Raw genomic sequence first — 25,858 nt, forward strand, 5'->3', positions numbered from 1 at the left:
CTATTAGACATTGTATGGAAATTGATATAATTGAAAACGATTTCCTTCAGAGAAATTCATTTTCATATTTATATGGTTATATGTATAATGAATATTTTAAAATGCACAATTGTTTGCTGTCTTTAACATTATTCGAGAAAGGGTAGATCTCTGAAGACGCCTATACTTTTACAAAATAAAAAGTGTAGGATTCGTCAAACTTAGTAAAAGCTCTTGAGCTTTTTATAAATTTCATAAAAATTATATTATTATTAAATGACGATTTTGATTCTTGTTACCTTGGACCCTATGGTTTGAAATGATCCTATTCAATAGGATCATGACATATTTTGTTTTAAAAATGTTTAATAAGGAGGCAACCACTTATCATTTCAAGCTTATAAAACTTTTGTGTACTTCCAAGCTTTGCAATTCAAAGTATTTTAAATAAAATTGTTTGTAATAATTTAAGTAAAAACTAGCAAAAATGGATAAAAAAACCAGCAATTTTGTGCCAGTTAAGTTTAAATAAATGTGACCAAAAATACCGTACCACATAGAAGTACTTGTATGAGAGCTATATTTTATTCTCACCACTTATGAAATATCTCATCTACATTTAATAATTTTTTTGCAATAATGTGGCACACATTGATGTTAAAATCTTCTATAATTGAAATATAGTATAAATAAATAATTTCGCTTTATATAAGACAGCTATATACATAATATTTGATATTTTATGACTAAAGTTTTACTAAAATGTAGTACTCAATATATACAGCACTGCGTTTTTCCAAGATGGCGGCTATCTTACCACCGAGAATTCCCCACGAATAAGGTTTTCTACTGTATGTACTGTGGTCTTTGTGTTCACCACTTCATTCTTCATAAACCTTTAAGCGGGTTTTGTACAGTAACAGTGGCGCCATCTATTTTTGGAAAATATAAAACATCTAAAAATGTATAAGTTATAATTAATTAAATGCACAGAAGTTTTCCGAAATAACGAATATTCATTTTAACGAAAACAGCTAATAACAAACAAGCAAATTTATTACATTGAGTGTCATAAATAACGGTTATCGGGGATTTCTAAGTACTCGGATTAACGAACAACTTGATGAATATACATATATGTAGAAAGAAATTAAAATAAAATAAAATCTCTTACCACGACAGAATTGAAAAAAGGAAACTTGAAAATATTCAAAAGAAGCAATAAATATATTAATGTTTCTACGATTTGTGTCCAAAAAGAAAAATATTTAAATCCATAGAAAAACTTAAAATTATTGATCGGGCCAAAAAAGATGTATATGTGCCAGAATTGTGTAAAAAAAATTAATTTAAAATGTAAACCTCTTGAAAAATATGAGTTGCAGCTACAAAAGTAAATATTCCGCACTGGGTAATTTCCTGAATTGGTCCATTTTGGAATAATTTATTTGATAAAATCTATGTCCACTACTGAATTACTTTTAAAGCACATTACTTCCTTTAAGAGAACATTTGAATTATTCTTTTGTTTTTTTTTTCACGAATAAATGACTGACCTGACAATAAATTCGTTATTTCGGAATACTGCTGTATTTATCATTAGAAAAGCTATGTTGATATTTCAATTGGGACGGATTTATATTTTTCTCATAAATATTAAAATAACAAATACATATTTCGATTAATATAAAGATTATGGAAAAGGAATCTTAATTCGATCTAAAGTTACCCGACATAATGGAAAGCATGGCTTCCTTGTACGAGAGCTAGGAAATTTTTTTTAATTATGGAAGGAAATTTATATGAAATTTTACTTCTATTGCCAATATATAGAAGTTCGACTTATGGAAGTTCAACAGTATATGAATTGACCATGCCTGTTTTAGAAACAAAGACATCAGATCTTGAGATTTACAATATTTAAAATAAAAATAGTTGCTTATGATTCAAAATGGCGCCATATGAGCAGACTATACCTAAGGGGTTTTATCATAAATGTGACTACAATTTTATTATCATATATTTTTTATAAACAATTCTGTAAAAGTGAAATCCAATATATTTAGATTTGCTATTGCAGACATGCTTTATGTATTAAGTAATTCACAATTAAGAATAATTTAAACGAGTTAAGATACTTCCTTACAAAATAATAAATAACACATAATTTAAGATGAAAATGATAAGGCTTTAATTAAACAGTTTTGAATGTTGCACTGAAAGAATACAAAACTTTCCATAATATAATCTTTAAGAAGACTTCATTATATTTAATTTTTATTTATAACTGCTTTAAAAGTATTTACAACTATGTATATATTTTTTAACAATCCGTCTAAAACAACTTCAATATTTTAAAACAACAAAAACTAATTATTAAAAATATTTAAGATTACATCAAGAACATAGGACAAATCTGTAGAGAAGGGTATTTGAGAGAATTTCTTGGAGTCAGTTTCCACGAGTGCCTCCAACTGCTGTTGCAACTGCCGCAGATGCTTGGCCAAATTGGTGGTACGTAGCATAGCAACGTATTTCGCACCACCAGATGCTAATTTCCAAACACCTACACAGACTATCAACTGTTCTTCATATGATGCATATTTCTGTTCCGCATTTGGTGCTGCTGACAAATTCAGTCGTTCGTTGACAATCGCATCAGCAGTACAAATGAAATCGTTTGATGTCATCAAAGCCGAACGATTACTAGCCAGAAAACACATATTGCGCAATATACGAAGCGTGAGTATGCGTGTAGTGCTGCTGGGAGGAGATCGTAAAATTACATCACTCAGCGCCCTCAAATTGCGCGTATGCGCACCTTCCGGATAGCGTGAGAATAACTCCCAAAACTGCAACCATGAGCGCAGTATATCCGCTTTAACTTTAGGTGACTTTAAGTGAAACGGATGCAGACTATCGAACATGTCCAACATGTGTGCCTTAATTATGGTGACGCGACCCTCAGCACAGGAGCAACAATTCATAACTACACGTAAACCGGTGCTAATAACCGGAAAACTATCGGCAGTATTCGCCTTCACCTTCGTTGTTTCGGCCACAACCAACTTAATGACTAACTGCAGCAATGACTGTGCATATCCGGAAAACAGCACTGCAAACTGCTGACACACGACAAACGAATGCTCGCTATGATAACAACACACCTGCAGTGTCAACTCTTTTAATTCACCAGAGTGCGGTAGCCACGGCCACAGTTGCATTATTAGCTTGGAGAGTCCTATGCTCTGCAGATTATCCGTGAGTGCTGCATCAGCAGCGGCGAACCAATGGAAATATACGTTAAGCAAAAGTTGAAAATTCTTTACCAATGCCACTTTTTTGTGCTCGCCATAACGACGTACGTATGTTGTAGCAGAGCACTTGAATTGTTCGAAAAATGTATCGAAAACTTGCGTTATTTTATCGAAGAGTTTCAGATGTTTTGCCGCCAACCTCGCGCCAGGAGAAATACTCAGCAAAACGCCCAACGTTTCACTTATTTGTACTTGCGCTTTGGTTGGTGCGTTGGTAAATTTGCTAGTCACTATTGAGTAGAGGTGTTGAAATAGCCGAAATAACTCCACGAAAATAAGCGCAACTGCAGATTTCGTTGCTACTGACGTCGACGAATGCTTACTTCTCACAGTATCATCAGCCACCATGTCAACATTAGAAGCGTTTAGTTCTTCACTGTAATTGTCACGCTGTCTGGACGTCAGTATTTCCTTCAATTTCACCGCTTTAAGTGCAATAATGTCTTTTTTGTCCATCATTGCGACGTTGCGTTCCAATGTTGCTAAAAGATGATTTGCTCTACTATGACCTTGAATTTTGTGCTGAGCTTTGATTAGCAATAAGCTCAGCGTTGCCAAGGAACAACGTTGTAAAGGTGTGTTAAGGTGATCAATGGTAAAAGCGCGCAGTAAATGTCGCACTAGTGATTCGGGCGCCTTCGAAATGATTTCGCATAGTTTCTCATAAGCCATGTCATCTTTACAAAGCACCAATAGCAGCTGCAGCACATTGACAGTCACCGTATCCAGTGTATGTGGTTGGTCGAACAATTGATAAAAGTTCTTTAGCCAAATTTGATCACGACACAAAGTGCGTTGCAGTAAAGCGAAATTTGTGGGATAACATGTGCCATACAAATGACATATATCGCCACACATAAGATGGTATGTTGGATTCGCATCCGCCGGTGGAATTTTCAGTAATTCATATAATTTGAACATGAAATCACTCTCACACAACTCTCTGGCGAAATCGGGTTTATTTTTCAACATTCTTGCGCATATTCGACAAAAACAACTGATTAAATCACAATTAGTTATGCTGATTTGCGCATTAAAATCAAAGTGTAATGGTAAATTTTGTTCGAATATGCAGCATCCGCGTATAGCTTCGTTAGCAAATGAAAGAAATGTATGTCGTGTAAGCAATTCATAAGCATCCTCAATTATATCTCTGCCACTGAGAAAGTTGATAAATAAATTGGCTGCTAACTGACGTACCACTATTGTTTCACCGACATCCAAAAAAGTACACAAACAACATGCCATAAAGCCTCCAGGCAAATAAGATAACTCATTTTGTAGAAGCTCAATACCAGTTGTCAATGATGTACTGTTATCATGCTGTTCGTCGTAACGTGAAAAATATGTTAAAATACACCATGCCAGCGCACGCACTTTTCGGTCACAATGCCCGCATAGACCACTCAAGTATTTGATTGATGATTGGCAGAGCTTAAAATTTCGTTGTGGTTCCTCCAACTGTGCATAAAGCCGACAGACAATAGTCAGGCAATCAATCTGCCATTGTGACCCGGTTTGTGTAAATGACTTTAATACCAGTGATAATTTTATAAAACGTTTGCAGTATACCATGAGCTGGTCATCGGCAATGGAAATATCGTACGCACTTAGTGACGTCTGTAGATACAGCAAACATCGTATGCGTAAGAAATCACGCTTTTGGAAGTGCCGCGTGATCAGTTGGAATATCAATTCAAATAAGTTACTATGTAAAATACGTAAATTTTCTTCTTCTCCATTTATAGATTTGACTGATTCCATTACACTTTTCAATAAATTACATAATTTATGATATAAACGTAGCGAAGTATCTTCATTCTTAAGTAGTGTAATAATAGCATGCTGAAAATCGGAAATGAACTCCTTTACCAACCGTATACTTACTACCGTCAATTGCAGATGTACACACAATTGACAGAGGTCAACCAATTCTTCGAAAAGTTCATAATCCGACTCATTACCCGGCGGTAATTGCAAGTATTTGCTAATCAGCCCATAAAGTTCATCGGCTAATTTGTCGGGTATCAATATTGAGGTATTAGCGTTTTGTTGATCTCGCAGAATCAGCTGTAATCGCAATGAAATGCTCGCATTTATCAACGATTTATGATCGGTCGCATTTAGAATTGCGCGTAAAAAACGTTGTATGTTATGTTTCGAATTCGTAGCGTTCATTAGGCGCCAATCCCGCAATGTCAAATACAATTCTACGTCAAAATCATAATCTTTTTGTTGTTCCAAGTACTGTTTGGGCACAGGAATTTGACTGTCACAGAAGGTGTTAGCTAATAGCTGCCGCAAATACAATGTGGCTTCAGATTTATTTTCGAATATTTTTTCGTATTCATAAAGCTCTGTATTGTGTTGTTCAAATGATTGTAAATCGAAGTTCAGCGGCAATTGTAAATTACCTAACAACCGGGGTGCTTCAACCCGTTCATTGCCTAACACTACAAGGAAACTGGAATAAAGCAGCAGATATAGGCAAACACAGACGTCCTGACGCAATTGTATGTCATTTTGATATAAAGCAAGCGCACGTAACAGTAAAATATATATATTTGGTGTATCTGATAGTTCGCAACGCAAAGAAGCATCATACAACAACACTTTACAAAGTATACTGATGGCAGGAATTACAGCGCCGGTATAATCTTCATACGAAGCAACTAATAGTGAATTTTCAAGCACTTGTAATATCAAATAGTGAGCACTTTCCTCACAAAATGTAGCTAAACTTTGCCATTGCTGGCACATCACATTCAATTGCATTAATGTTGTTTTGCGTATCACTGGTTCCACATCGGACATTTCTAACATATTCAACAAATTATGTAAAGTTTCGCGTTCATAAGAAGAATTAACATCCGTAAATATTCTGCGAAATTCTCGAGGAGTTTTTAAAATACACACATCGTTTGGTATTACATCGCTTATGTGAAGCAGATTTGGTACATATTTGTCAGCGTCTGGCACTGTATTCATTATGTAAAGAAGGCGCGCTAAAGCTTCGCTGCGTACGTTGCTGTCACGATGAAACATAAAAATTATATTACCTTGCAACACTGTCAAAAAAGGCAGCTGTTTTGTATCTGGATCAAGTAGTTTTTGCAACAGTACTACAATTTGTTGGGATTGTGTACAACATTGTAGTAAAGGCAATATCGGTAGAAACAATTCAAGCAATTTCAGCCAATGTTCACCCAATAGGTTTTGCGATTTTAATATTAGTGATATTATTTCTTCACTTATTTTGCTCATACTTTCATTTGTATCATCTCCACATACGTAAATCAGATGGAGCAGTAGTTCACTGCTTAATGGTACCCCCAGTACTTGACTCTCCAATAACTGTTCATGCGTCAAACCAATGCAGTAGCGTTCACTTTCCATTAAGCATGCAAAATGCCGTTTTACAGCCATAGAAAGCATTTTGTAGACATGTATCCTCAGTGGTTCATGTTTTAAGCGCAAGAGTTGGAGTAATAGTTTTGTAGCTTTCGTCCTTAGCTCCGGTTTTGATAAGTATTGTGCGTTGCAATCTATAATCGAATTGAATATGTATTCGGTTAATTGTACACTTTTCAAGTTCTCCAAAGCAACATATATTTTTGGTTCATTCATTACTATTGATTCGCTTTTAATTGTTTTGGGATGTTGAAGTAATGATACTGCAAAATGGGTACAACTATCATAATGTTGCAGCTTTTGGCATTGATCAAAAGTTTGAGAAGCCAATATTTTTTTTCGCTGTTCAATAGTTTGGTAACGGTGTGGGAAATTAACTTTGAAAGTATAATCACGCAGCAGAAAGTCTAACATTTGTGCATCGTCTTTTTCCCTTTGTTCAATCGTATTATGATCTAAAATATCATCCATTAGGCATACAAGTATAAGATATTTAATTCTTTTTAATGTAAAATGTCCATCTTGTTCAAATGAAATTTTAAGACTAAGAATAGTTTTATATAACTTTTTCAACACGCTGTTATCAATAGTTAATTGGTGCATGCGACACAGCTCAAGGCAGTCTCCAACAATTTCCATAATATGTTGCATTTCTTTACTAAATTCGTGCACTAATATTTCCAAAAGTTGTACACTCTTTACAAGAACAATCTGCAAAATAGTACTGACTTTTAATTGTATATTTCCGGTCATATGTGTTACTGCTGTATTTATTGAATATGCACTTATATTAGAACGCTCTTTTGATCTTGCTAAAAGATACCGCAAGTAAACTTTAATTGGACTAGTAACATTTTCCAATACATTGCACTTTTCAAATTCGTTAATGCTATATAGTTGTAAGAGGCGCAAAAACACATGTGGAGCTTGTAGCAAATATTCGGCGGGATAATCCAGCATTGTGATCTCTAGGTGAAGAAGGGTATTCGTCATTTCATCTTTTCCAACATCTGTATTGCTTAAGAGATCTGCTATAAATCTAAGTGCTGTAAAATCTGCCGGTGTCGGTTTTGACCACGCTGGTTCATAGTCATTAGCTACAAAATTGCTTAACATCTTGTCACCTTGAGCACTGTCATTTCCATCTGTGTCATTAAGCGAAATAGCGTCAAAAACTTCAACAACTTTATCTGTTTGATTTTTCACTTTACTATCTTGGTATTCGCCGAGTAAACTTTTTATTACCTCCACCATTTGTGATTCCGTCGGATATTTTTTAAGTCTCAATTTGACCTTATCCATCTCTCGCTTAAAGCGACTCACACCCAGTTGTTTTACAGCTTGTTCGCTGTAAATGGAATCTAAAATTTTTATGAGAAGTTGTAGCACGCGATGCGCTTCACATATTGGTTCAAATCCGAACCAACGAATAAGTTGTTTACATAAGTCACCCGCTTTAAATTGTATTTCTTCATTGTGTTCAAAAGCACGATTTAACTTATTCCAAATTTGTTCAAATGAACGCAATCGTATTTCAGAAGATTCATGTGTAAGCTTTTGTATTATTGAAGGATCCAGCTGAAGAGACATAATTACATCTGCACCTATAAGCGCTTAAAGTAATCATGAAAATTCAAATGAAATAAGTATACGGTTTACCCAAAATAAACGATTTTAAGAAATAAGTTCCAATAAACGTTTCCTTGTCTATTTAATTGCGAATTCTAAGACATTATAGCCAATTTATCGCAATAATAAATAGTAACGTTGAGGAACTTAAACCTAAATAAGTTTCTCTTTATATTTGAATTCAATAATAAAGCGCTTTATCTGAGATGATTTCAATAGGAAGAAAAACTATCGATTTATACATAGAGAAGATATGAGTTTTACACACTGAGCGTAATACCATGTTAATTGCTAAGCAATTTCAACGAATGAATCATCTGTTCTCAAAAATCACTTCTTATGCTATTGGGCTGTGAGCCAATCAGCGGAAAATTTATTCTTCTAATAGTTGAAAGTTATTTTAAATTGAATTTTACCCAGTGAGCGTTGCCACACCTTAGAAGCTATATGTGGAGGATTTTGCACCACTACATTTTATTTATGAAGAACTTTCTTCTGCATCAAATATGTATAAAAAATTCATTCCAGGGATGTTTGCATTTTTTTCGCGTATTTCAGCATTGGCGGCCTTCGGCCGCACTTTAAAAAAAATAACCCAGGTCGAGCCAACACAAGTGTTAGCAACATAAAGGACTGTCCTCGATGTGATTTTTAATTTTTTTTAATAAAAGAAGAGGAATTTTTGCAAAAAAAGAGGAATTTAGATGGAATGATGCTCGTTTCCGCATAATTGTAAACACATAATTCTTAGAGTGAAAAGTGATTTTTAAATCAAGTAATTGTTGATTAAAAAACTGTAAATAAATGTAAAATTAGAATTTTATTGAATGTTAATAATGTAATTTCAAATATTTGAATATGTGAATTTTTTGATATTTTGATCTTTAAAGCCGAATATCTCGAAAATTAATCGTCTGCGGTACCTATAACCTAAATAACCTAAATATTTTTTAATCAGGGGGATTTCCTCTTTTCAACGGTATCTTCAGATCGCGGCGCCAAAGTAATCGAAATTGTGCCAGCGCAAACATATATAAATATAAATTTATACATTTTTGCGATTTTTTTTATTCAAAACGAACAATGCTACTCTTAATGGCAAGGTGTCTTACTCTATTTAATTCTAGTGATATACGCATAATTGATATCAGTTAGGAGATTAGAGAACACAAAAATCATCACAAACAGGAATTGGAGGAACAATGAAGAACGTATTCACAGTGTTCTTGAAAAGACAAGGTCGTTGATGTTATATTTGAGGAGCAAAAACAAATTCTAATGAAGTATATAAGTTAAAGTAAAGTTGTCTATTAAGTTGCTTTCTACATTTTAATTGATATTTTCCATTTCCATCTACAATGCAGTCAATAAATGAAAGTGTTTGTGTTTTGTCTGTAGTTTATTCGTTATAGAAAAAAAGTTAAAATGTCAATTTATTTTAGCTATATAAAACCTTTACATTCTAATTTCCATATTATAAAAGTTAATATTTTTATACCAGAAGTTAACAAAACATGGTTTTCGCTTATTGGGTTTATTACAGCTAGGAATGAACTAAAAACATCGATATCGTATAATTTACGATATTTTATTACCGGGCTCATTAAACGAGAAACATTTTACGATAAAAGTATCACTGAACTGTTTTATTATTTAATATTTGGTTAGGATCGAAAATAGTGTTATTCATCAACATAAAGTAAAATGATTACAATTTTAAGGACAATTTCTAGAAATCTTACTAATGAAAAGTTTTCTGTTGTTAAGCGCGTTGTTTATCCCCAAGGGCTTACAAGTTTTCATTCATGTGCACGCTTAAGGTGTGATGCAAAGCCGGATGAAAACGCAAATGGTGCTGAATCCAATAACCTTACTGCCGATGAAATAAAAAGGCAAAATAATGACCGAACACAAGTTATTCCGGTAGAGACTTCAATGAGATACCTGAAAAGTGCAGCCTACAAAGAAACCTATGGTGATCAATTAGTTTGGGAGCAATATAGGTACGAATCAAATAGACATTCAGATTTATTTCTATAACAAATTTTTAATCGTAGACGCAACCACAAAGGAGCAATTCCACCACGTAAAACACGTAAAACTTGTATTAGAAAAGGAGTAATATCTACAGGAAATCCGTGCCCTATTTGTCGTGATGAATATTTAGTGTTGGACCATCGTAATATTGACTTGCTGCAACAGTTCATTTCGCCACATACGGGTCAAATTCTAAGTTATTCTAAAACTGGTATTTGCCAGAAAAAACATTTTGAATTAACAGTGGCCGTTGAACGTGCCCGTGATTACGGTCTAATAACCTTTGACGTGCCTTTTAGAGAATTCGATCTTGACGAATACTACGGAAAAACTATAACTAAAAAAGAATAACAAAATATAGCTCTTCAAATTTAAATAATAATATAGTAACTTTTATATAGCAGAAACAAAATAATGACTTCATATGGTAGTGACGATAATTTACAATTCGAAGAGCATTCATCAACATTCCTCGTAGTTGGTGGTGGAATCGCAGGTGTCACTTGTGCGGAAACATTAGCAACATACCATCCAGAGGAGAGCATTACTTTAATAACAGAATCGAGCATTATTAAAACTATAGCTAATTTAGAACCCCTAGCAAGATATGTTTATAAATTTGATGTGAAAGAGCGGCCTTTGAATGATAACAACTCAGGTCAAGCTGCCCTGGCACCTACAATTTTAACCTTTGTTGACCGCCTTAAGAATATCGAGGCGTTGGATCATTACGTAATCACTGAGAACGGTCGACGCATTTATTATAAATCTATATGTCTCTGTACTGGAGCTACACCTAACCTAGTTCTCTGTAACAACCCACGAGTTATTGGAATCCGTGACACCGATTCAGTTTTGACACTGCAGAAGTATTTAAAAAATGCTAAATGTGTAACATTGTTGGGTAACGGTGGTATAGCAAGCGAACTGGCTTATGAGTTGCATGGAATTGAAGTACACTGGGTTGTCAAGGACAATCACATCGCGTCAACTTTTGTAGATCCTGGTGCAGCTCATTTCTTTCAAGAATCAATACGCCTTAAGAGATCAGAGATAAGCAATGTTGGCGAAAAGAAAACAGAAACAAATGCCATTGTTAAACGACTAAGATACAAAGAAGCACAATCGGAAGAATTAAGTAAAGAAAAAGAATTGCATGGTGCTGCTTTGGGACCCGATTGGCACAGGAATTTTACTTTGACTGGTAATGCATTACCTACAACTGATTCACCTATTATGCACTTCAAATCACATATTAAGGAAATGAAGGAAGAAAATAACAAATTAATTGTTACTCTCTCTAATGAAGAGTATATTGAATGTGATTTTCTTATTTCTGCCACCGGTGTCGAACCGCTTCATAATTATTCGTGCTCGATTCCTCTAACTTTGGCTGCCGACGGTGGAATCGCAGTAAATGACATGATGGAAACAAATGTTGAAGGCATATATGCTGCTGGAGATGTTTGCACTGCTATGTGGGATCATGGTAAGCACTGGTTCCAAATGAGATTGTGGACACAAGCTCGGCAGATGGGTTGTATGGCAGGGCGTAGTATGGGTGCAAAATTAGAAAAAAAAGTGATTTATCAAGACTTCTGTTTTGAGATTTTCGGACATGTGACACAGCTATTTAGTTATCCCGTTGTACTCCTTGGGCTATATAACGGCCAAGGTTTAGGAACCGATTACGAGTTACTAATCCGCAGTACTGCTGGAAAGGAGTATATAAAGTTTGTACTACAGAATGGACGTTTACTGGGTGCAATTTTGATTGGGAATACAGAACTGGCGGAGACCTGCGAAAATTTAATATTAAACGGCATTGATCTTACCCCATATGGAGACGACATTCTTAATCCGGATATCGATATTGAAGACTACTTTGATTGAAAGTCATTACTAATAAAATATTTTGTTTCTATTCATATAAGTATACATAATTTGAAATTAAATTAAAATACGTAAAATCCTCTGTTTATTTTGCCTTTTGTCATTTGATTTTTGCCTCATTACCTAAAAAAAAAGTAGATGCAATTCTGAAATATAAATATTTGCATTCTGTACTTACCGACGTATTTAATTTCATCAAATGCCTTCCTAGCTTTCTTTAATTCTTCATTCATAGTTAATAAATCTTTGACACGCGCATACTTCCTTTGATCCTTTCTGACTAAGAATATTATATCTTCTACTTGAACGCGCCCAGTACGGCCGATCTCCATTGCTTTGTGGGTCATTTCCGTTATAAACTCAATAACAAGATCTTCTAACAGATCCACACTCTCGGTATATGGATTTTTATCATCACCAAATCCATACATCATGCAACGAAGCTCTTTGCTGAATAGCCTTTTTCTTCCAGCCGTGGTCGACACAAACTGCTCCTCTCCAAGCTCATCTTCGTCGAACTGAAATAGATTCATAACAATTACGTAAATATAACGTTCAGATTTATGTTGTGATGTTTAATTTACATCAGGAGTTTCAAAGTTCTCGTCGATAGTTGTGTTTGTTGCCATTTTAACAAAAGATAATTTGTGTGTTTATTAATACCCGAACACGAAATAGTGATAAAACAAACATGTAAATGTGAAAATGTTATCGATATACATGCATCGATAGGTATTGTAATGAATTTAAAAATAATTCATCTATTTTGACACTTTAAGCTCCAGTTACCGATGCTTGACTTGACTCAGCTTCGAAAAATTTGGCTTGGAAAACTTAGATGCAGTTATACTTCACACAACTTCAACTTCAGCTGTTATTATTATAGTTTCTGGGTAGAGTTGCCAGATGTTCAGATTTAGCTTTAAAACTAAGTTTTTTAAATTAAAATATCACCAAGATTGAAGATTTTAAAACTAGTATACAAAAAAACTTCACTAATAGGAAATCTGTGAACACGTTAAGATTTTCTGTTTGAAAGAAAACTCTTTAATAAATACATATATGAATATAGCTTTGAGCAGAATAGCACAAAAGAAACGTGCACGCGTAGTTCAGTTTTTCGATATTTAGAATTGTTAGAAGATGTAATAAATTGGAGCCAGCCAAGCGTATAAATGATAGGTGAATAAATAATTTATTCAAATTGTATTTGAACATTTACAATCAATTCTTCATTACATAAATTCGCAAAATATTTTTTTCTGAGCAGATCACCACAAATTCTTGGAGAGATTCGCAATAGTTATGTTTCTGTTGCAAAAATTATCCTCATATCGAACCTATTTGATTTGATTTGTTTATTGCACTTAAAGTTAAACAAGTATTTGCGTTATTAATAAAATAAAAGTTTTATTTATTAAACACATTAAAAAATACTTGTTGTGAAAAAGGTATTTTCCTCTGAATTATCTAATTTTTTCTTTATTTGAAGATTTATAAATATTAAAGATTAGAATTTTAACATATTTAATTTTAAACGAAAACATTCAGGCAACACTGGAATAGTGTCATAATGAGAATGAAAAGAGAAGCAGTGAGAGAGGTAGAGCAGTACAAATGTCAACGTAACTTAGAGTTCTAAATTCAACAGACTTTCAAGTCAAGTCATGCGTTCGGTAATCAAATATATGCAAGGCCCATTAAACGGATCTTTTATGTGACAGTTCTCAAGTCTCTCTAGGTCAAGTCAAGCATCGGTAACTGGAGCTTTACTCTGGGTTCGATTATTACGCTGCCGTTACACAGGAAAGAGCTTGCTTTCAAGTTGATCATACGAATTAATTGTCAAAATTGGCATAAATTAAAAGCCATGACGTAGGTTGCAGGCAACTTGATATTTAATTATTGTTACAGAGATGTCGACGTCAAGGAAACTGCTTCCATTTATCGCCAAAATAGATTCATAAGTCTATATTTTAAATTAATCTGTAGATACGTCGGAAGATTCATGTTCCATAAAATGCATTGTGTGTGTACAATTTCGTAAAAGGGAATAATTCATTTATTTCAACTTTATTCGTCATTGATTTTAGAATTTTAATACTTGTAATTTGAAAATCGGAGAACTCTGCACTCAGCTGATCATTTCTTGATCATCAACTTGAAACACTTCTTGCTCGCAATAATTGAAAGCAAGATGGCTTTCAAGTTCGGAAAGTGAGAGGGTGGTAGTAAAAAAGTGTGAGTGTGCGGCAACGTGAAAGCAAATTATTTCCCGTGTAACGTCCGAGTTAGATTGTGAAACAAAAGTCACTATTTAGCGTCTATATCCCAGTAGACCGCGCCCATACACAAATATTTGTGTCGCTGATTATTGAAAACTCTTATATTATCCCTAAGACAGACATATGGTTTCCGTACTACAATGTGTACGACAATAAAAGCTCAATAAACCGTGTACCAGCATAGTGATACACATGCAGTATTGTACTATGTTAACATCCATCAGCTTCTACAAATAAATGCAATCAAAATTTAATTATAAATAAAAGCAAAGCATATGACAAACAATCTTAAAAAAATTATTTTCTATTATTGTTATTACTTCTCAACATATTGTTCACATCATTTTTTCCCAAATTTGTTTTTTGATTTCAGTTTATTTTGAATTTAATTTATTTTCGGAACACCGGTGATACACATATGGTTTCTGAAGCATACTACAATATGTATTACATGTCTGTCTCAGGTATTAGTGTGTTCGCGCGAGCAATTTGTGTTAGACAACTCTATTCGTGTTCATCCGTTACTCTCTTTCATATAATCTTCTCAAATTCTAGTACGTTTCTTTTACAAACACTGAAATATATTTCATTATTTATTTTGTCATTATTCTCCTCCATTTTCTAAAACAGTTATATTATATTATGCATATTTAAATGATATATCATACTCTCTTATACAAATTGAACTGAATAGCTTTTTTTCTTTTCTGTTGTGTGTGTCAATTGGTAGAGACATAAATGTTAAAATTTTTTGTGGTGTATAGTTCTTGAGCTGGGTACAAATTTTAAAATTTATAAATGTATAATCAGATCCACGAAGAAACATAATTAAAAGAACAGCTGAGCACAACAAGGATGTAATGAATATTGAAGTATTGTATTTCAAAATTGTTAAAAAAATAAAATAAAAGAGCAAAGTTAAATTTGAGAACTTATAGGCTCGACAGAAGGGTGCGATAATCTACAATAGAGACGAAAATGTGCAGATAGATTTGTTTTCGTTTTTATAATGAATAAGCAGATTTCTCAATCAACTGTCTAAAAGCACAAGTCTGCCATCTATTTTCTATGCACATTAGTATTTCTTAATACCCAGTAATTTTGCTTGTCTGTCACTAGTAAAACTCAAAAAGTAAAGGAGAAAAAGACAATGCTAGGAAGTTTACAAAACTTAGACCATTCACAATACTCATGGTTGTTTAAATGTGTCAATAATAATGAATCCGAGCAGTAGATACATTTAATGCAATAAATGAACAAGTAAATTTATTTAAATATACAATGCCAAGAAGGATAGAATAAAAGATTACGACATTTGTTTACAGTTAGCTTTTCTGGGTTTCAATTTCCTATTACGTGACCAAATTGCACGATTGTACAACTCAATACAACAAAGCCAAAAGGTGCAAATAAGCGATACTGCTTTATTATTATTTAAAATTCCAAGTGAAAAATATATTAACTTGAAATAAAAGTGCACAATGACGGAAATTAATAACAATAGTACAAAAAGATCGTATATAAAGACTTTTTTCACTTTTCCAACTAACAAAAAAGTTGGCAAAAATTGCGAACTTTTTGTAACAAAACAAACAATTTTAATTATAAATATGCATTATTATATTGAAACATTTTATAGATGACGATTTTAAGAATTACGTCCATATTTTATCTGAAAATTGTTCAATTTGGTTAACTATGTTTTAAATTTTCGTTTTCGATTTCACAATTCTTCTTCATTCTGGGTCCTGATTACGACACTAATGTCGTAATCTTGCCTTCTATCGTTATTGTACTAAACCATTACGGGGATTTTCTTTGTCTGGCAAAACCCTTGCACAGTGCAACAACAGTCGAAATTAAAAAAAAATAAATAAAAGTGCTGGGATGTAATAATATAAAAAAACGCCTAGAAAGAGTTTTTTCAATCTACATTTTTTAGATTTCCAGACTGTGAATTGAATTTACATTGAAATTTGACGGTTTTCATGTTGCACATAGACGATGACAATCGACAAGCAACATCAGTAAAAATATATGCGTTCTTAAGGGCACATCTTTTTAGACAACAGCATGACTTCGAGACAGAAGCCTTGAAGTGGCAATTAAAATTTAGCAGTTTATGCTGTAAGGTTTCTATGCGATTCTTAAGGACAAATTGACAAAAGTACCCGAAACTCTTGTATATGTGTGATCGTTCATCCCTTCATTGCACATTACATTCATATTGTAACGGATTTCCAAAATCTGTTGTTTACGCTGAAACTCTACCCTTAGTTCGATCACTGGATTGTCAAATAAGAATCACACTTTAATGGCTATACATTAATCTTTATTTCTAAATCCTTATAACTTAACACTTTATTACTCTATACTCTACTTTACAACTCTAACTTAAAACTTGTTTACACTTTACTCGACAACTCTCTCCTTAGAATTGTCCTCACTTGATAACTCTCTTATTAGAACTGTGTCTTGTTGCCAGTCCGGCAGCCCTTATATAGTCGATTGCAAGCAATATATCGCCGCTCGAACATTCTGGCAACTACGAATATCGATGTCTAGATAAATCTGGCAAGTTATCGATTTCGATTGTCAGTTCTAGTTTGTTCTGGTGCCATTTCCGTTACATTGCCCTCCATTTAAGTCTAATCGTCCCGATTAGACATACTTCCAGAATCAAAAGCTTAGATTTTCTCTCTCTAATCTCGTCTTCTAGGACACGGATCCATTGGCATGAATCCTAAATTTTAAATCATTCAAATTATCGTCGACTATTTCCATTGTTTCCTGGACAGCAGGTTGATATGCCAGGAACAAGGATATATCGGCGTACTCTGTCCCTGTGGTGGTATCTTTCCACCAGCTTCCTTAAATGCTTTCCAAATATCGGATAAATAGTTCCACCATGCAATCGGACTGTGGATGGAATATAACTGCAGGTGTTTTCTGGACACATAGCTTCTGGTACATCTCCCAACATTTGATGTCCACGTCCACCACCTCGTCAGTCTCTTATGAATTGGATACGCCTCTGTCCTGACCAACAAAACACTCCTGTTTCCTGATTCACTGGGAATGGACCAGTTAAAAACATGGCGAATTGCTCAAATTGCGTTCCCAAACTGTACTGCTTCATCTGACCATGACTCTTGGAACTCGACACTTTAGTTGCAATGAACTTTCTTATTGATTGACGACAACCAACCCAATAAAATTGATTCTTAAATTTTTCCAAGGCTTTCCTGATTCTCAAGTATCTTTGATCTGGTGCAGTTCTTGTGATAGGTTGTATTATAAACTTTACAAAAATGATTAAACGCAGTTTTGCCACAATGGTGTGCAAAGAAAAACTGGTGCGTGGAGTTCCTACGTGCGGAAGAAGTTATATTTCTTAGTGATATTCCAAGAAATTCATATAATTTTGTATGAAAGAAAACTAGCGAGAGGGAAAGGATAAAAATATGGTGGAGTGACCAACACTTTCTTAAATTCCCATTTTATAAATATATTATGCACATTTTATAAAGCAAAGCCCAAATCAATTATCATTTCTGGGTTCTGACGGATTGATATCTATAATATTTACAATTTGATTATGATAACTAAAGTACGATATGAAATGCCTTACATATATTTTATCTATATTTCTCGCGAATACCGCATCAATAGTCGTACCTCCTTTTGTCGTAGGATCATTTCTAACGAAAATTTCTCTCTGAGGAATGCCAGTAATCGTTCAGCTTCTGGCAATGAGAAATTTACATTGAAATCTCCCGCAAGGAGTACCGGTTGTTCGCTATACTCTACTGGTTTTATTATATATAATTATTTGTATAAAACCTTGGAATTTATTCATTAAAATCAACACTCAGAAGTCGTTTTATCCGTTGTAACCGAGCGATCATCGAAGAAACATCATTTCTAATATGCCACAAGACAAAATTAGAAATGAAGTTCATAAACCTCACGCTGTCAGATAAAACGATATACCTCCTCATCGCGGGTGCTAATACTTTCAATTTGCAAAGAAAGTAAAGGAAGACTGACTACAGAAATGATCCTGTGAAGTATAGTCTTAACTTTTCAACGGCCAACGCAGAGTATTTCAACGAAAAGTCACCCAAAATAGTTGAGAGTTCGCAGAAATGAAACAGAAACGAAAGAAACATACTGCGTAAGCATACAATCATACATATGCGTACCCATGTGAATTGCTCAAATAGCATAAACATGGCAAGTGCTTTAAGTTCTCTGCTTTAATCTCATTCACTCTCTCTCTCTCTCGCGTTAATTGTTCAAGGCTATTCCCTCTCCACTGAAGCGTTAAACAATTATCGCAACCTTTTCCGAAGTCGTATAAGAAGTATAAATTCAAAAAGAATATTTAACAAGTAAGGATGGGCTAAGATCGAGTGTAACCGAACATTTTATACTCTCGCAATTTATTCATTTAACTTTATTTATATTAATAATATACAATTTGACCCACATATTCGTCATATATAGTGCATAAAGTCCATTGAAAGTTGGAAACCATAATATTAGGTTAGAAGCACTGAGGCCCTCGTGTTCGATATATGGGGCCTTAAAAACCTATGGTCCGATTTCGGCGATTTTTAGAATGGGGCTGCCATACTATAAACATAGTATTTTTGCAAAGCTCTGCACCGATATCTTCACTAGTGCTTACTTTATATATTGTAAAGTAAACGATTCAGATCGTCTTCAAAGTTCTGGTATATAGGAAGTAGGCGTGGTTGTGAAGCGATTTGGTCTATTTTCACAACATATCATTGGGATGTAAGGAAACTATTACAAACCAAGTTTCATTGAAAACGGTCGAGTAGTTCCTGAGATATGGTTTTTGACCCATAAGTGGGCGACGCCACGCCCATTTTCCATTTTGTAAAAAAATCTGAGTGTAGCTTACATCTGCCATTTCTTATGTGAAATTTAGTGTTTCTGATGTTTTTGGTTAGTGAGTTAACCCACTTTTAGTCATTTTCAACCTAACCTTTGTATGGGAGGGGGGCGTGGTTATTATCCGATTTCTGTCATTTTTGGACTGTATAAGGAAATGGCTAAAAAAACGACTGCAGCGAGTTTGGTTTATATAGCTCTATTGGTTTGCGAGATATATACAAAAACCTATTTGGGGGCGGGGCCACGCCCACTTCCCCAAAAAAAATACATCCAAATATGCCCCTTCATAGTGTGATCCTTCATACCAAATTTTATTTCCATAGCTTTATTTATGGCTTAGTTATGGCACTTTATGTGTTTTCGGTTTTCGCCATTTTGTGGGCGTGGCAGTGGTCAGATTTTGCTCATTTTCGAAAGCAACCTTCCTATGGTGCCAAGAAATAAGTGTGCCAAGTTTCATCAAGATATCTTAATTTTTACTCAAGTTACAGCTTGCGCAGACGGACGGACGGACGGACAGACAGACATTCGGATTTGAACTCCACTCTTCACTCTGATCACTTTGGTATATATAACCCTATATCTAAATCGTTTAGTTTTGGGTGTTACAAACAACCGTTTTTTAATAGATATTCGTATAGATGGCCTTCAATTGTTTGATAGTCCAGAGTGCTGTGGCCTATACTTGGGTCTCTTGTTGGGCTTCCAGGAAAAACACTTTTTATCATAGCTTATTTTTCGGGAATGGCTAAACCAGAAAAGATAGATGATTTTTTAAAAGATTTATGTGAAGATGTAGATGTAATTAAGAGATAAAGGCTTGCAAATTGGCTTATGCACAACTCGTAAAAAATTTGATGATAGATTGTTACCTTGCGATTCTCCTGTTTTCTGGAGAAAACAGACACAAAACAGACTTAGCTTTTCAAAAATTATTCACACTTTGGGACGGATATTTCTTGATCAAAGAACAGATCTATTTCATCACTGTCCTAATTTTGGAAACCAAAAAAGTATTTTAGAAGTTTAAAATGGTATACCAATTCTAATTAGATGCTATGAATTTAGTTGATTTGGGGGTAATGAAAAAATTACTTCCATTAATTATTAGGGAAGGAAACGTTGATGAAATGAAATGTGAAATGCAATTAATTAGCAAGATGGTTCCACAAGAATTTGGAAGAGAAGAATTTCAAGAATTTCAAATATTGAAGGGTTCCCCCAACCATTTTGATGGCGTTATACGCCAGGGTAGAATTTCAGCGTTAATGACGGATTTTGGAAATCCGTTACAATTGGTGTCAGAAGTGGTATTGACAAAAAGGGAATTGGAACAACGAGGATTAGCAACGAATGGTTTGAAATCCTAATTGCAAGCCCGATTGCGAGAGACAATTGAAGAAGAAAACATCAACGTGGACGAATTTGTTTTCGAATCGCTGTTAGAGGAATCGACAACCAAAATAGAGGAAAAGGAACTGCATTATCAGAGATTTCGTCACAGATGTCGGCGAAGACATTAAAATTGTCAGAGTTCAAAGAACAGCAGTCGCAATTTTGTAGTCGTCTATGTAGCATGTTGGAAGAGTCATAGTCTAGTATGCCATTGGAAATTATATCACACACTGGAAAAGTAAAGAAGGACAAATCTCCCGATCTTTCATAATGAAAGATTACATAAAGTTCGCAAAGAGATGCACAAAGGTCTCAACCGAGGATCCTTGAGAATCAGGAAAGCCAGCGAAAATTGAAGAATCAATTTTATTGGGTTGGTTGTCGTCAATCAATGAGATAGTGCATTGCAGCTAAAGAGTTCTGGTCAGAAGAAGCAGTACAGTTTGGGACCGCCATTTGAAAGATTCGCCATGGTTGTAGCTGATCCATTACCTACCAGTAAATCAGGAAACAGGAGTGTTCTGTTGGTCAGTACAGAGGTGTAGTAGTAAAGAGACTGACGGGATGGCGGACGTGGACATCAAATGTTGGGAGATGTACCAGAAGCTATGTGTCCAGAAAACACTTGCAGTTGGATTCCATCCACAGTCCGATTGCATGGTGGAACTATCCATCCGATATTTGGAAGAGCATTTAAGGAAGCTGGTGGACAGATACCACCACAAGTACAGAGGATACCCAGATATCCATGTTCCTGGCTTATCGACCTTCTGTCCAGGAAACAACGGAATAGACTATTCCGAAGACGAGATTAGAGGCAGAAAATCTAAGCTTTTGGTTCTGGAAGTATGTCTAATCGGGACGATCAGACTTACGAACGAAAATTGTACCAGAACAAACTAGAATTGACAGTCGAAATCGATAATTTGCCAGATATATCGATGTATCGCTTACAATCGACTATATAAGGGCTGCCGGACTGGCAGCATGACACAGTTCTGATAAGAGAGTTATCAAGTGAGGACAATTCTAAGGAGAGAGTTGTCGAGTAAAGTGTAAACAAGTTTTAAGTTAGAGTTGTAAAGTAGAGTATTGAGTAATAAAGTGTTAAGTTATAAGGATTTAGAAATAAAGATTAGTGTATAGCCATTAAAGTGTGACTTTTATTTGACAATCCAGTGATCGAACTCAGGGTAGAGTTTCAGCGTAAACGACATATTTTGGAAATCCGTTACAATATGGTTGCACTATTAGTGCTGTCGGTTCTTTTGAATTACTGGATAACACTATTGCGTTCTCTATAACGCTTAGCCAATCCATGGCAGCATTGTTTAATAAAATTTGCTGCGTCAATAAAATAGGTGTAAGTAAAAAAGTAAAAAAAAAAACAAGTGAGGAATGGCTAAGTTCGGGTGTAATCGAACATTTTATACTCTCGCAATTTATTTATTTAATTTTATTAATATAACTCATAATTTAACCCACTATTAGTCATATATATGGTATAAAGTCCATTGAAAGTTAGAAACCCTAATATTAGGTATATGGGAGTTAGGTGAAGTTATGACCCGATTTCACGTATTTTAGGCACGGAGACATATTATTAAAAGAAAGATATTCCCTCTGAATTTCTTCGAAATATCTGAGAGACTTATCTATATTTTCGGTAAAAAAAAATTAGAAGCACTGAGGTCCTCATGTTCGATATATGGGGCCTTATGGTCCGAATTCGACGATTTTTAGAAGAGCGAAGCCACACTATAATTGCAGTATTTATGCAAAGTTATGTTCATTAGTGTCTACTTTATATCATGTAAAGTAAACTAGATCGTCTTCAAAGTTCTGGTATATAGGAATTAGGCGTGGATCTGAACTGATTTGGCCTATTTTCAAAAAATGTCATTGTGATTCAAGGAAAATAACACAAACCAAATTTCATTTACATATATTGGTCGAGTAGTTTCGGAGAGATGATTTTTGACCCATAAGTGGGTCAAATGGGCCACGCCCATTTAAAATTTTGTATACCAATTTGAGTGCAGCTCTTCCATACCTCCTTTATAATGAAATTTACGGTATCTAGTATTTTCCTTACTGAATTAAAGCATTTTTAGTAGATTTCAACATAACCTTTGTATTGGAGGGGGTGGTAATAATCCGATTTCCTCCATTTGGATATTTTGCGTATCAATGTAGTATTGGAGTGTTTGAAATTTTATTTTTCTTTGAACACCATGAACTGAAAACAAGAAATTATTTAGAATGGGTCGTAGAAGTCAATGTACCGATGTAGAGCGTCGGATGGTAAAAAAAAAAATGGATGATGAAGGAAGAACGCTCAGATTCTCTGCCAATATCGTAAAACCTTTTACCTATAGTTTTAAAACGATAAAATCAGACAAAAAACTTTGGCTCATCTATGAGAAACTGTTTGATAATCGCCAAAAATTGGACAATTCGGCATTGAATAGTGAACACTTTCCTACTGGGACTCGAGGTCAGCACAACTCCTCTTTTACGGAAGGTCGACATACAGAAGAGGAAAATTATTGCCACTGAACACAAGAATTGGTGCAGTCCAATGACCAAACTTGAATTTTTGTTTCAATTTAACCAAATGTGTAATACTATTATTTTGATCAATGATATTTCTTATTATGAAAAAAAAAATTAGTTTAAAAGTCAATGAAAGATTTTGCACATAATTCAGTAGAATTACGTAAAACCCTAGTATAACTAAAACACAATTGTTTTACATACAAACACTTTAAAATTATTAAGTAAAATCTGTGCACAACTATTATTTTTTGCGCAAGTGTATGTTCGTATAAATAATTCTCTCGTGCAGATTAAATTTTACAAAAATGTAATATTTTGATGTAAATAAGAGTTAAGGCAAATATTTATTAAATATTAACTATAATTATAATTTGTGTCGATTAAAAAGTAGGTAGATTTAATATTAGTGTCATTGTTCTAATATGACTTGATGGCATCTTCCAGATTTGCCGTATGATCCTTACTAATAGGGCTTCCGTTAGCTCTTAAAACATTCAATGTTTCTCTTGAAATAAGCATATTGCATATATTTTGGACAAAGACATTGGCTTTACAACCTTTAAATTCGCATTCTCCATGGAATGGTGCAATTGTGTCAAAGTATCTATTAAAAAATGAAGTAACCGTATTATTAAAAACCAAACAAAATCCAACTCATTACTTACCTTTCCCACTCTTTCAAATTGTTTAATATTGTATATTTGGTTTTGATGGTTTGCGGTTTGAACACTGTTGACACATATATTGCATTATTAAAAGAGTTAATGATTTTAGAATTATCAAAGTGGCACTTTGAGTGAGCGTTCAAATCTATTCCAATTTTACAACTCAATATATTTGAATTTTGTAACTGTAATAATGCCTCATTCAACACTGTTACACCTGTTGCAAATCGTTCTACGATGCACTTATCAAGAATAACAGATGTTCCTTTATGACAAATAATGCCCTGCTGAGTACTCGTTTTCCCATTGCCAATCAAAATGCAATTACGTAGGCGCAATGTACCACTTTTTACTAAAATTCCCGTTTGTACGTTGCGACAATCTAAAACCACGTTTTCAATAGTAAATGATCTTTCGAAAACAAAGAGAACGCTTTCTTCATCTGATGACGTTATTGAAACATTTTCATTAGTGAAGTAAGCCGATGAGCTTGTGACCTTCTCTTTATCCGTAGTAAGACCACAAATTCTACCGCAATCGGCCATATTTTCCAAAAATTTTACAGTATGACGTCCAGGTGAAAGATAAATACAGTCATATTTACTACAGGTGCTTAAAATTTCCTTAAAAATAAATTAATTTTAATTTTTGATTGAATTGAGAAATGAAGAATGTACCTGTAATGTAGGAACGTGTTGAACCAAAGCGTCTTTTGGAATGCTTTTCTTGGCAATTTGCATAAAATATATTTGTTGATCAAGTGTACATGGCATCATTACGAAATAAATTCGTCCAAGTTTTCTTTCGCTAGATATGTCATTTTGCTCATTGTCAATGAAATATTTTTCTTCTGGAAATTTTATTTCTTGAAAAATTCTTCTCATTTCCGGGTTTTCCAATAATTCAATTTCATTACGAATCATAGCCAGGCGCAAATGCAACCTCATTAAATCAGTTACTTCTGTTTTACTCATAGTTTCTTCCGGGTCCCCTTCGTCTTCGTCTGTAAGTCCTAATTCAAGATATTCTCGTCGTTGTTGTAAATATTTGGATTCTGTAAGCAATTTCCGTATATGTGCCGCCAATGTTTTTTTCATTGTTCGTTTACGCAAGTCATAGCAAAATCGAATACGTGTCTCCAAATGTTTTTCTACCCAATTAAGGTCGTCGTCATTATCGTTGTCCCACGGCATCCAAACATGAGTATAGAAAAACCTTAAACGATCAACACAATCAGCAGTTCGTTCTATGTTCAATTCGGAGTTTTCTTGCTCTTTCGTAGGCCATAGATCCTCCAAGAAAACTTCGTGTTTTTCCGGCAAGTGAACGTCTTCATCCTGAACAGCTTGTATAATGAATATAGCCTTTAAATCCTTGAAAATAACTTGCTCAACGTAACCAAAAACCACAGTTGGATATCTAATACATAATTCTTCGCATATCACTCGAGGAATCTTCCACAGTCCTTGCCAACCTATTTTAAAAACCGCCTTTATAAATGTGGACATACAATTAGGTACTAATTATTCACCTGCTGGTTCAATCTGAAGTTCAATATAATATGACCACTCGGACCGAACTTGTGAAGCGGGTATAACTTCATCTTTCCAAGATAAAACACTCATAGACTCTTCCAAGCGGTCAAGCAAACATTTATCAAATTCGTAAACTTCCATTGCACAAATTTCAAATGTTGAAAATGAAAATCTTGAATAAAAATTCAAAAAGACACGTCGTTGCCAACCACAATAAGTTAATTTCA

At 34.3% G+C, this 25,858-nt stretch overlaps 5 protein-coding genes and 1 non-coding gene across 7 annotated transcripts; 2 read left to right on the forward strand and 4 right to left on the reverse strand.

Moving 5' to 3' along the window:
* Nucleotides 1-2,147: 2,147 nt before the first annotated feature.
* Nucleotides 2,148-8,557, reverse strand: LOC105219583 (protein rotatin homolog). Its single transcript, XM_011195828.3, has 2 exons — nt 8,367-8,557; nt 2,148-8,311 (listed from the first exon to the last, which is right to left on the reverse strand). The coding sequence occupies exon 2, from the start codon at nt 8,295-8,297 to the stop codon at nt 2,349-2,351; it is 5,949 nt and encodes a 1,982-aa protein (XP_011194130.1). The 5' UTR covers nt 8,298-8,311; nt 8,367-8,557; the 3' UTR covers nt 2,148-2,348.
* Nucleotides 8,558-9,884: 1,327 nt separating this feature from the next.
* On the forward strand, nt 9,885-10,926 carry LOC105219582 (28S ribosomal protein S18b, mitochondrial). Of its 2 annotated transcripts, XM_054227086.1 has the most exons (3): nt 9,885-10,035; nt 10,104-10,339; nt 10,394-10,926. In XM_054227086.1, exons 2-3 carry the CDS (start codon nt 10,272-10,274, stop codon nt 10,722-10,724), a joined length of 399 nt encoding a protein of 132 aa, XP_054083061.1. In that variant the 5' UTR covers nt 9,885-10,035; nt 10,104-10,271; the 3' UTR covers nt 10,725-10,926. The 2 variants fall into 2 exon arrangements, with proteins under 2 accessions (XP_054083061.1, XP_011194129.1); XM_011195827.3 differs by having other exon boundaries at nt 9,935-10,339.
* Nucleotides 10,788-12,439, forward strand: LOC105219580 (pyridine nucleotide-disulfide oxidoreductase domain-containing protein 1). Its single transcript, XM_011195825.3, has one exon. The coding sequence runs from the start codon at nt 10,788-10,790 to the stop codon at nt 12,264-12,266; it is 1,479 nt and encodes a 492-aa protein (XP_011194127.1). The 3' UTR covers nt 12,267-12,439.
* On the reverse strand, nt 12,277-13,142 carry Pyroxd1_1 (transcription initiation factor TFIID subunit 13). The gene is made up of 3 exons (XM_011195826.3): nt 12,851-13,142; nt 12,445-12,784; nt 12,277-12,389 (listed from the first exon to the last, which is right to left on the reverse strand). Exons 1-3 carry the CDS (start codon nt 12,893-12,895, stop codon nt 12,367-12,369), a joined length of 408 nt encoding a protein of 135 aa, XP_011194128.1. The 5' UTR covers nt 12,896-13,142; the 3' UTR covers nt 12,277-12,366.
* A 5,275-nt stretch (nt 13,143-18,417) lies between these two features.
* Nucleotides 18,418-18,631, reverse strand: LOC114804949 (small nucleolar RNA U3). The gene has a single exon (XR_003753060.1). It is a non-coding gene; the product is annotated as a small nucleolar RNA U3 (small nucleolar RNA).
* Nucleotides 18,632-23,619: 4,988 nt separating this feature from the next.
* On the reverse strand, nt 23,620-25,855 carry LOC105219579 (protein nessun dorma). The gene is made up of 4 exons (XM_011195823.3): nt 25,628-25,855; nt 24,774-25,570; nt 24,097-24,719; nt 23,620-24,035 (listed from the first exon to the last, which is right to left on the reverse strand). The coding sequence occupies exons 1-4, from the start codon at nt 25,770-25,772 to the stop codon at nt 23,849-23,851; spliced, it is 1,752 nt and encodes a 583-aa protein (XP_011194125.1). The 5' UTR covers nt 25,773-25,855; the 3' UTR covers nt 23,620-23,848.
* Nucleotides 25,856-25,858: the final 3 nt, after the last annotated feature.

Source organism: Zeugodacus cucurbitae, chromosome 3, assembly GCF_028554725.1.
Source record: "Zeugodacus cucurbitae isolate PBARC_wt_2022May chromosome 3, idZeuCucr1.2, whole genome shotgun sequence".
Classification (NCBI taxonomy): domain Eukaryota; kingdom Metazoa; phylum Arthropoda; class Insecta; order Diptera; family Tephritidae; genus Zeugodacus; species Zeugodacus cucurbitae.